At 37.9% G+C, this 12,604-nt stretch overlaps 1 protein-coding gene across 6 annotated transcripts in view; it reads left to right on the top strand.

Annotated features, from left to right (window-relative positions):
• DNM3 (dynamin 3) overlaps positions 1-12,604 on the top strand; it is a 516,334-nt gene that overhangs the window by 372,912 nt on the left and 130,818 nt on the right. For all 6 annotated transcript variants that reach the window (XM_032862979.1, XM_032862977.1, XM_032862981.1 and 3 more), the window contains one exon: positions 7,377-7,486. In XM_032862979.1, coding sequence (XP_032718870.1) covers positions 7,377-7,486 — 110 coding nt within the window. The remainder of the gene's footprint in view (positions 1-7,376; positions 7,487-12,604) is intronic.

The following is a 12,604-nucleotide window of genomic DNA, read 5'->3' as shown; positions in this document are numbered from 1 at the left end:
AGGCAGGCCAGGGGAGGGCAGAGCCCAGGCACCGCGGGAACACCGGAGAACGAGGCTGGCAGGTGGACCAGACTCCGGAGAAGGATCTGGAAATCCTTTGGTGTTCCAGCTGCGTTTCTTAGAGGCAACATCTGAGCAAAAGGATGAGTCTATGGGCAGGTTTTCTCATTGCCCCGCTCCTGCCTCAATCAGGGGAGCCTCACTTTTTAATCTTCCTAATATAATGAGTTCTGGTGTCAGAATTTTTTAAAAGCATCCTCCAGTGTAAAAATAAGAAGTCTGCAAGTGTTATGGAGACAGAAGAGAAGACAGAAAAATGAGACCTGTGATACTTTAAGAAAAAAAAATGTGCTTAAGTCTAAACTAGACGGAGTCATCGTTTGCAGGAGCTCTGAGTTGAAGAGAAGCAGAGTAGCAAACAGGCAGTGGTATTTCTGGTGGAAAAAAAATAGTATAGACAAAGACAAGAAGATACGGTTAAATGTCTTCTGTGTGGAAAATAAAAATGTGTTGACTTTCCTGGAAAGTAGGAGTCCTGTGGTTGGCACAGTGGGTATGTCGAGGAATTTGGATTTACTCCGAATGTAAGGACAGGGTCATTTTGGAGAATGAAGGGGGTTGAGGAGCGTGATGAAAGTGTGTGCTGGCGTAACTCTTGTGTCAGTTCCTCAAAGGATGGAAGGCTAGCATTAATTTATGGGAGCATCACATTTTTCCTGGCCGAGGTACCTACCCCAAAACCCAGGGTAATGTCTCTAGTTTCCCTGTTCACAAACATTCTGGCCACAGTGTGTCAAGGAAAAAAGAAAACTTTCTCAGGAAAAATATTGATCAGCATTATTATCTCTTGAGTAATAAGCAAATTATAATAACAAGAGTCCCATGTTATCTCATGAGTTTCCAGGGTTCTGCAAAAACATTTACAGTCCCTGGATAAGGGGGATTAATTTTCAGCTTGGACTCCTCTATGGGCTACTGCCCTGTTTTTGGACCAGGTTCTTGGTGGTGCAGTCTGTGTCCTCCTTTGGCTGGTGCGATGGTGCCGTCCATGTGGCTTACACACACTGCCGTCTGCTTGGGTCATAGGAATGTTCCGTTCATTGCTAGCAGGGTGGTGGTACTGAGAGGACAGATATGTCAGTTTCTCCATTGGAGAAGAAGTCTTTTAACATTGGAGAAGAGACATTTAACAAATTAGAAGAAGACAGTATGACAAACGCAGTTATGGAGGATAAACATGGGTATCATTATGTGAGTACGAGAAGGGGAGTGATCAACTGGGAGTCTTTGCTCTAGGGAAGTTCAGCTAGTCTCAGCAGTGGGGAATATTCTGTTAATCTGTCATGAAACCTCATTCTATTCTGATTATTTATTAGCCTGAGAAATAGTATCACAATCTTATGAAATAAATTTGGTGCTACTGTTACGTGTTTCAAAAATATATTTGGTGCCATTGCTAACTTTTTCATACATTTTTCTTCATTCTTTCTAATTTCTTATGCTCTCCTGTTTTGTTCTGTTTTGTTTTTAAATTTACGTCTATTTTTACCTCTTCAGAACAATGTATTTCCTGGTTCAGGTTTTTGTATTGCTTTGAGGTATATTGAAATATTACTGCGCAGGCATGTGCTTAAGCTGTGAGGTTTGTATTAATAAAATCAAGTATATGGCTTCGGTTAGTAAAATTCCACCTAATAGGACACTACCAGAAAGCTGTAAATTCATTCAGAATCAGTCTTTCAGTCATTAAAATAAGATTTTATATCACTCCTGTTTAATTTTTAGGATAATAGTATAGACATACTCATTATATCTATGGAAATAGGTAGGAGATAGGTAGACACAGTAGTAAAATGTAGTAAGTATGACATAGTGGTAAAATTCCATCATGTTGGGATTTTATTTCTGTTGGAATTTTATTTCTGCTGCATCATTTACAGTTGAATGTGTATCAAACAGTTTCTGGATGTGTACATCTGTACATGTACTGGCTGGCTATGTGTGAACACAGAAGAATTCTAACATACACCTTGCCCTCAAAGAGCTTCCAGTTCATTTGAAGAGGCAAGCTGAGCATAAATAAGAAATGCCACCCTGCGTAGCCTAGGACAAAGACCACGGGAAATGTTAGAGCACATAAAAAGATCTATATGGTGCGCCCGGGCGGTACAGTTAGTTGAGTGTCCAAATCTTGGTTTCAGCTCAGGTTGTGGTCCCATAGTCGTGGGACTGAGCCTCTGCCTCGGGCTCCCTGCTCAGGGCAGAGTCGGCTTCAGATTCTCTCTTCTCATCCCTCCGTGGCTCCTGCTAGGACACTCTCTCTCTAAAATAAATAAGTAAAAGTCTTTTTGGGGGAAAAAAAAGACATATATGACATGCTGTAATCAAAACCCCTTATGGGGTAGGTGGTACTTGACATAAATGTCAAGGCCATTAGTATGTGCCTTCTTGGAGGGAAGAAGACATTCCTAGCAAGTAGAAGCCATAGAAACAGAAGCAGAGAGAAATATCCATGACAGTCAATCTAAACATTGTAAAGATTTCATGATCAAAATCTGTGCCAATCCATTAAGCATCTTTTAGAGGTTGTTTTTTTTTTTTCTTGCCTACAGAGTTTTTATTTGATTCTCAAATGTATGTGACTGTCAAATATCTTACTCAATATTTGGCTTTGGTTATCATTTTCAAATTAATTCAACAAATATTTATAATATGGTGTATAAATTTCAATGACGCACACTGTGCCAGGCATTATAATATATAGAAATGAAGAACTTGTTTCAACCTTGACTATTTTGCTGCCTTGTTGGTGAGAAAATGTATATACAAATCAGATTCAAGGTAGTCACCAAACCAAGGACACTCAAACATTCCCCAAGTTTGAAACTCCCTACGTATGAATCACCAGGTACGTAAAGACGTTCCAGTCCTTCGCATATGCAGGGGCTATTCCTGTCCGCATACGCAACCTCTCTTCACACCCACTGTAGCTCCTTCCTGCAACCAAGTTCTGCTGATGGTGCCCTGCCGGCTAGAAACCGTCACTGGTCACTTGTGGACCTCACATCTGTCGTTCATCGATCCTTTTGTTTGCTTACTGAGCTGATCACTGAACACATCCTGTAGCATATAATTACCACCTCCCTCTACCTTGATTCATCTGCCTTTGGCTACTCAGAGTTCAGGTACTTCCCTCAGACAACACCCTTTCACACATTTAATGGATCCTTTTGGGGGCCTATCTTATTTCCCCTCTTTCTTCTAATACTTGTCAAGTCCCTAGAAGGAAAGAACACAAACTCTCTCATGTCCCCTTTCTCTTGGAACAAAGAACCCTTGCATGCCTCCCCTACAGAAAGTGCTAGAAACCGTGTTGTATTGAGGAGAAAAAAGGTATCATGTTTAAAAATGAAAAAAAAAAAAATGTTGAATTAGTGACATCAGCTTCTAAAGCTTTTGAAAATTTCTTTCAGAAGTTTCTTTCTGAATCTCCATGAAAAAAAAAAAACCTTCCTCTAAAATTTTACAAGTGCTTCCTCCAAAATGTCTACATCGTGCATGGAGCCCTGAGTGTGGTGCATAAACAGTGAATTTTGGAACACTGAAAAAACAATTAAATTTTAAAAATAAAATATCAAATTATACCTCATTTGTTTATAAATGCTACAAAAACATTTTCTACTTTTTATTTTTCTTTGCAAACGTAACCTACCTGAACAACAGAGTTGACTGAACATTGTGAATTCCAAATGAACAGCCTTCATACACATTGTGTAGTGTCATGCAGTTATAAGGTGAGGATGCCTCGTGGAACATGTCATTCAAAACGAATGGAATGAAAAATAGCTATTGTATGAATTGAAAGGAGAGATAGACTGGGGGGTGACAAAGACATGGATAGATTCACAAACTTGGGAACACTTTTTGCACAGAAGGTAAAACTTGAACTTGACTGTAAATAATAAACTGATGTGGTAGGGAGAAGTCGAAAGGGTATCTCAAGATGGGAAAAGTTGCATTTGGTTGAAATGGAGACTTTTTATGAAAGAGGCAAAGATACTGAGCAACCAGAATTGGGCGAATTTGTAGGTGTTTCATGGGACGGAAGTGACTGACGTCACATTAAGGAATTTCATGGATTTTCTTCCAGAAATAATGGAGAGCTATGGAAATTTGGAAGGACCGTCATGGATTCGACAGAATGGTTTTAGAAATTTGCCCCTCCTTGGTGATGTTCAGGGAATTAGAAAGCAAAAAGATGAGCTCGGAGGCCATTTGTAGCTACGTGAGATGCCAGAGGCCTGGACTAATGTGGTGGGAATGTCGGACAATGGGAGCTCTGACTAATGCTTCCACCAGAATGCACCGTAGTCTTGATGGAATAAAGGGGGTGAAGGAAAATAATACCTTAGAAGTGATAGTGAGGTTTCAGACTGGGTGACTGGGAGAATGCAAAATACACCTAATGGCAGAAACAGGGAGGTCAGAAGAGAAAAAATAGATGGAGAGGCACCTGTCTGGCTCAGTCAGTAGACCGTGTGATTTTTTAAAATCTTGGGACCATGAGTTCAAGCCCTGCACTGGGCATAGAGCTATGTTATAAATAAATAAACAAACAAATAAATAAATAAGTAATAAGTAAGTAAATAAGGAAATTGGATGGAAGAGAGGCTATGTGTCCCAACTCTGTCAATAGAAAATTAATGTGAGCCACATAATGTCATTTTAAATTGCCTGGCAGCCATATTCAAAACGCTAAAAATAAACAGATGAAATTGCATTTAATAATATTTTATTTGCCTAATATATTCCAAATACGATCATTTTTACATTTAATCAGTATAAAAATATCAATGAGCTCATGTACATTCTTTTTCTCACACTAAGTCTTTGAAATCTGGTGTGTATTTAATACTTAGAGCACATCCCAGTTTAACTAGCTACACTTCAAGTGCTCAGTAGTGACCATGGCTGGTGGCTACCATATTGGACAGGGTATTATTGGCCAGTTTAATAGAACTAATAAATATTATGTAGCAAATGTTTCAATTAAGCTGGTGCTAAGATTCACTGTATTTTGGAAATTAGAATTCTGTTTATCCTTTCTCCTCCTCTGTTCCTTTTGCTTATTTTAGCTACTTCATATTCAAGATGTTCTTTTAACAGAACATCATTCTTTCCCCAAAGCACCAAGAATTTTAGAAATATCCATGATAGATTGCTTCATTGCTCTAATTCTCCACTTGACTTACAACTTTAATTAAACAAGTCAGTCTGAATCTTCTTTTTCTTCTCCCTTTCTCAGTCTTAAAACTCATGATTATGAAATGATTTAGCAATTTGTCCTCAAAAACCTTGGATAAATGACACTTAATACTTTGGAAATGAAACCACATTTTTCATGTTCCCCCTGTCCACATATGTGTGTATTTCTCCAGCATTTAATGTCTGACATAAACTCGCTGGATTTGGGTCTTCACTATATGCTAAAGAACGCAGTTTGAAAGGGAGCGCACTTCTATAGAAAACACGCCAAGGACATTGTGTTCCATCTTTACAATGAAATACAGATTTCCCATTAAAAGGCGAATCCATCATTTCAAAAGGTTGAATAGGATGGTGCATTAAAAAAATCCAGCTGCTGAAATTTAGGGCATTGAAAAACATCCAATAAAAAAAAAATGTTCCCTGGGTTTCAAGCATTTTCATTTGGTTATGTATTGGATAGCTTTTCATTCAATCTGTGATCTTGCCTCTTCGAATTCTGTCCTAAAATAGTCTGACAAGTGTTCCAAACAAGTTAGACTCAACTATGATACTTCATTAACTTAAATTATGCATTTTTTAATTTAGAATATCCTTGTGTTTGCTAATATATTATTAATTTTTGCACAAGAAATACTGGAACATTCTTACAGTGCCTTGCTTTTTCATCTTTATTCTTAGGCTTCTCTCACTCCCATTTAAGTTTTTTTTTTTTTTTTTTATGTTTTTTTGAGCTTCTTTGATGACATTGTCTGCCAGGCAACCCGTTTTGTTCTCCAACCAACTTCCTTCAACTGATTTAGCCCTCTCTCTCTCTCTGCCTCCCTATTCTGATGTGTTCTACCCAACTTTTCTCTAATTAATTTAAGACTAAGAAGTGGCAAAGCCAGTGATTCTCTGGGCAGTAACTCTTTATGGTCCCCACAAGCTGGCGAGGGTACACATACACACACACGCACACGCGCGCACGAAGAGATCTACTCCACTCTCTAAACAGAAAGGCTTATGTCAAACATGTCTATACAGTGCATGCATTTTTTGATGGGAAATACAATAGTAGTTTATTAAAAGTCATGGCTAACTAAGTCTCTGTACTTCCCTCCTTGGAGTCTAGGCCTGCTTTTTGTCAGGACCAGCACTAAAGACACAGGCTGGGACCATACATAGGGTGTTGTTGAACAGGGACTGTGCTAAAATGCTCCTGGTAATAGATACTAAGTTTCTTAAGCTGAGTGTCTGATTGTCTCTAGTAGACTGATTGTTAGGCATTTATATGTATGATAATATTGTCCCTGCGCCTAATAGTAAATGTTTCTAATAATTCTTTGGCATCTAGTATGTTTCAGTAAGACCAGTTTAATCCCATTTGCAGACCTCCCTCCCCAATTTCCATTTCCTTTCTAAAGAATTATTAATTTTAGAAGAGAATTTATTCTAGTTAATATCAGTCTATTTCTCATGGATTTTTTTTTTCCTCAAAGAGCTCAACAGTGGAATTACTTTCTTCTGGACCCACATTTTATTGTACAAGACCAGTGCTCTAACTCCTGAGCTATGGAGCCCACATTTTATTCTAGACCCAAAGGAAGGAAGTATTTTGCTGTGCTTTCTCCTGGTTTATAGGGGGTGTTTCAAACTGGGGTCCTGTGTTTCAGGCTCTTGCCAGCACTGGCTATCAAAACTGCTTAGGCTGCAAATAAACTATGAAATGAAATCCATCTGGCGTTTCTCATTGAATTAGGACCAGAACATTTTTGTTAAATATTAACAGATGGCTAAATTCTTAATATCAAGCTAACATTTTTAAAACATCTAAGGGGACCCACATGAGGAAGAAAGGAGAGAGGACCATGTGTTCTCTCTATCGCTGAGCCCTTCTTCCTTCCTCCACGCTTTTCCTCCCCTCATCCTTCCGACCCATGTGTTGAGAATCACTGGAGTCTCTTTTCTCAGATAGCTTTTATTCCTTGGTAGCTGTTATCAAAAGAGTGCATGATGGTTTCAAAATATTGTAATCTAATGTTGGCCAACTCAGGTGACGTGTTGCCATTGGTAGGCTTCAGGATCTTTTATTAAAGCCAATTTCTCTCCCTCTCTTTCTCTCTCAACAGGAAAAAGAAAAGAAGTATATGCTCCCTTTGGACAACCTGAAAGTTCGAGATGTGGAAAAGAGCTTTATGTCTAGCAAGCACATCTTTGCACTTTTTAATACAGAACAAAGGTAAGAAAAGGAACCAGCTTCTGTCTTCAGATACTTTTTCACTTGAATTTCTGTGTGATCTAGAGATCATACTTACAAGAGTTCCTTTGGTCCCACCTTGGAATTTGTTAACCCAATGGTTTTCCTTTCATTTAGCTTGTGTGTTTAGCTTTCACCATAGGTTTTGGTTTCAAAAGACGAAAACGTAGAATCAGAAGGCTCTTCGAGTATTAATTATTCCCTCTTCTTCCAGCAGGCGCCTAAATCATGCTACTTTCATTCTTAAAATACATTTTATTGTTTTAAAGTCTTCCTTGTCCTGAATTTATTATGTACATACTTACAAATTACTGTTATAATTTTTAATAGTATCCAGCATGGATGGATATGACCCAAGAGCTTCTTATATATATTAGGATGACACTTTTGCATTGGCAAATAGAATTATTCACTTAATGTGAATACAAACATGTGGTACTTCACAGTTTTCCAAGGCTTTATGCTCATTTTTTAATCAGTTTCCCATGAGATCGAAAGATAGAGTAGCCTGGTGACCATTTTGTACATGAGAACTGTAGCTCAGAGACGTTAACCAACAGGAAGATCAGATCCTGGAGTTAGGACACAGGAAGCTTTGAACTGAGCCAGGACCTCTGGGTCTATGTCCACTTTTCCTTCCACTTGTGTTTCTTACCTGGTTTTGTTGCTGGTGTTTGTTTGTTTTCCTGCCCCTTCCCTACAACATCAAACTCAATTTGGGGCTGGTCCTGGAGTGCCGTGGTTATTTACTGAAGTCAAGTGGTAAAAGTACGTAAACCAATGGAGAGGTGACAGAGGATGGCACAGAGATATGTCAGAGGGTTACCACGAGGCTAGGATAACAAGGAGATCTTTTCCAAATGGAAATGTTCTAGGAAGAAGCTAATTAATTTCTGTGAGTCAGTTATTAAGAGACTGAGTCATTAGGTGGCAGGGTCTAATTTTAACCCATCTCTTCAGGCCTTTTATCTTTATTTAGAAATGAATGAAGTTCCTTGATTAGGTTCAGTGACCGGCCCAGGGTCAATCACACAGTAAATTAAAATAGCAAAAGAAGCCTTCTTCCTACATTCCCAGTCAGTTGCTCAGAGTGACTCATTATACAGAAATACTCAGAAAAACCACAAGAGCAAATCATTTAAAGAATCAAGGGGAAAGAAAATTAAATATAATTCCCCTACCAAACAATGGGATGGGAGTTTTTAAAGACTTAATATTGTTCAAATATAGTTTATGAAAGAAACACTGTGACGATAAAGAATAAAAAGGTTTCCTGGAGAGAGTAGTAGTGTGTCTTCGTACTAGGGCCAGACAAAGCACTGTTTGCATACTTTCCTCAAAGCATTGGGTAATTGGGAGGTCCCAAAGGAGTCTTCACAGATGTGCTCGGCCTTTCTGCCTGGATGCAGAGCTGGAAGTGTGACTACTGCAGAAGATGCTGATTTGAGTTCTTGGTCAACCTGGAAAGTTCAAGTTATAAAAGAGCTTGGTCCAAAATTTAAAAAACTCAGACAGTGGTAGAGTATCTTTTTGGATGAAATACAACTGTGGGTGTTTAAGAGAGCAAAGACACCAAAATTAGATAACTCTGGACCTCTAAGTTCTAGGTAGGTATTCTGGAAACCTAGAGTTCTTGGAAGGTAGTGAACTCTGCAGCCACTTCGCAGAGACTTCTGTGAGTACAAGGATGTCCCATCTATAGGCCTATTTGCCATTGTCTTTCCTTGGAAATCTGGATTATTTTCCATTATTTTCATACTGGTTAGGATCTCCAGTACAATGTTGACTACGATTGGGCATCCTTGTTTTGTTTTTGATTTTAAGGAGAATTCTTTCATAATTTTATAATTAAGTACTTTCTGATAGGTAACCGGTATCAGGTAAAGAAGACCCCTTGTGTTCCTTGTTGCTAAGGTTTCTGTTTCTGTCTTAATCATGAGTGAATGTTGAATTTTATCAAGAGCTTTTTCTGTTCCTACAGAAGTTGTATAATTTTCTTCTTTAATCGGTTCATGTAGTGAAATAGATTAATAGACCTTCAGATGTTAAACCATCCTGATCTCCTGGGATTAAACTAAGTCATGATGCAGTATTATTTATTATGCATTCCTGGCTCGTTTGCTAAGAATTTCCTCAGACTTTTGCATCTGTGGTCATAAGTGAGATTGGCCCATAAGTGCTTTTTTTTTTTTTTTTTAATGCTGACCCTGCCTGGTTTTCATACAATTCTGAGCTTTTTAATTAAAGTGGGAATAAGTCCTTATTATTCTTTGGAATACTTTGTATAAGATAGGGATTAACTGTTAATTGATTATTTGGTAGAAGTCACCCATAAAATCAGCTGGCCCTAGTGAGCAGTTTTGGGAATAAACTTTTAGCTAGTGATTTAATGTATCTAATAATTATAGGTTTCTTAGGTTTTCTATTTTTATCATGGGTCATTTTGGGTAAATTATATTTTTCTAGGAAATTGTCCACTCTATTCATTTTTAAGTATATTTGTATCAAGTATTTCTTAATGTCCTGTTTTTCAAATTCCTGCTGTATCTGAAATTTGACTCCTTTTTATTTCTAATATTAAACCCTATCTTTTTTAACGTAATTTTTCTTGCCAGACTTTTGACTTTTTTGATCCTTTTCTCGTGTATATTTTTTTTCTATTTCACTAATCTCTGATCTTTTCTTCAATATTTTCTTCCTTGTATTTTTTTGTATTTTGTTGGTCTTTTCCCCTAACTTCTTTTTTTTTTTTTTAAAGATTTTATTTATTTGCCAGAGAGAGAGAGTATACATAAGCAGGCAGAGAGGCAGGCAGAGACAGCGGGAGAAGCAGGCTCCCTGCAGAGCAAGGAGCCCGATGCGGGACTTGATCCCAGGACCCTGGGATCATGACCTGAGCCAAAGGCAGCAGCTTACCCAACTGAGCCACCCAGGCGTCCCTCCCCTAACTTCTTAATTTAGATGTGTAGCTCATCAGTTTTTGTCCTTTCTTTTTCTTATATACACATATACATTTATAGATTTCCCTCTAGGTAGTCTTGAAATATAATATTTCTTATCATTAAGTTCTGTTTTCTTCATCTTCTGTTTTTATGATCTTCATTATGATTTCTTCTGTGAGTCATTTAGAAGCATGTTTTGCATTTTTTGGTGCATAGACTTTTCTGGTTTGTTGTTGATGATTTCTAACTTAATTGTATTGTGGTCAAAGAACACAGTCTGGACAAGGTGAATTTTCATAAATATTCATGTGTGCTTGAGAAGAATGTGTTGATTTGGAAGTGGGGTTCCCTGAGAGTCCATTGGATTTTCCTTATTCCATGTATTACTCATTTCCGTAATACTATATTTTTTCATATTAATTAATTCAAACAGTGAGTTTATATTAGGCAGCCATATGTGCAAGGCACGGGTCTATGCACTTAAAATACATTTGTGAATAAAACAGATAAAAAAGATGGTACATTTTAGATTATGTTCCAGAGAGGGGTTTTGGCAGGAAGATAAAAGCCATAAAGAATCTCACTTCATCAGGGGGTATTAAAAACCTCACTTTGTGATTCTGAGCTTGATTATTGATATTTGCTTTATGTATTTTTTTTTTAAGATTTTATTTATTCATTAGTTAGAGAGAGAGAGAGCATGAGCACAGGCAGACAGAGTGGTAGGCAGAGGCAGAGGGAGAAGCAGGCTCCCCGCTGAGCAAGGAGCCCGATGTGGGACTCGATCCCAGGACGCTGGGATCATGACCTGAGCCGAAGGCAGCCGCTTAACCAACTGAGCCACCCAGGCGTCCCTGCTTTATGTATTTTGAGGTCAATCTATGTTAGATTTTTTTTCAAGTTCAGAATTGTTGTATCTTCCTGGAGATAGATATATTTATAATTCTGTGGCAACCTTCTTTATTCCTAAGTGTTCTTTGCCTTAAAACTTATTTTGTCTGCCCTTAATAGGACTATACTACCTTTCTTTTAGTTAATATTCCCTTGGCTTTTTTACCTTTTTTGCTATCAACCTTAAAAAAAAAAAAAAAAAAAGACTATTTGAGAGAGAGAGAATGGGTGGGAGGTGCAGAGGGAGAGGGAATCTTAAGCAGACTCCCCGCTGAATGCGGAGACCGACATGGGACTGGATTTTACGACCCCGAGATCACAACCTGAGCCAAAACCAGGAGTTCTGTGCTCAACCAGCTGAACCACTGAGGTGCCCCCCAACCATTTTGTATAAAGTTTGAAGTTATTGTCTTTACTCTTTTTCCATAATGACCTTGAAACACTTTAACTCCCTGACTCCCCTAATTTCCATACTGTTGTTACCAGTATTTGAGTTCCATTTTACCTTCTTACCACCATTTTCAAATTGGCTCACAGAGACAATGTTCACTTAGATTTATGAGCATGATTATCATTTCTCTGTTCATTCTGTTTGATTTTGGTTCAGTCTCCTCCACACTAAAGTACATCTTTTAGAAATCCTCTTGGGGGTGCTACTTGGTTGTAACTCCCAGTCTGGTGTTTGTTTTCCTGAAAATGTTTTTATTTTGCTCTCATTTTTGAATAATCCTTAGCTGGATATTAAATTATTACATGGATGATTCTTTTATCTCATAACTTTGAAGTCCTTATTCTCCTATATTCTGGCTTCAGCTTTTAAGAAATCATCTAATTGTTGCTTTTTTAAAAAAGTTGATCTATATTTTCTCACTGGGTGACTTCAGTATCTCTTTTGCCTTTAATATACTGAAGTTTCAATATGATGTGCTTATGTGTGTTTTGCTTTATATCTCCTGCTTGGGATTCGTTGTGTTTCCTAAACTTGAGGACATATAGTTTTCATAAAGTATGAAAAACTGTGTATTATTATTTCTTTGACTTTCTTCTCTGTTCTTTTTTGCTTTTCCCAGGGTACCTATTAGACACATATTCAACCACTTTATCCTGTTTTTTCTGTGTTTAACTCTCTTATACATATATGTCTCTTTGTACCTCATTTTGGGTCCTTTCTTTGGTGCTGTCTTCCAGTTTGCTGGTACCCTCCTCATCTGTGACCAGGACAAGACAAACTTACCTGTTATCTTTCTTTGCTAGTGGACAGGTGTTT

This window comes from Lontra canadensis, unplaced genomic scaffold, assembly GCF_010015895.1.
Source record: "Lontra canadensis isolate GAN:19392208 unplaced genomic scaffold, GSC_riverotter_1.0 scaffold24, whole genome shotgun sequence".
NCBI lineage: Eukaryota > Metazoa > Chordata > Mammalia > Carnivora > Mustelidae > Lontra > Lontra canadensis.
Note: the sequence above shows the minus strand (reverse complement) of the source record. Positions and strands in the feature narration are given on the sequence as shown.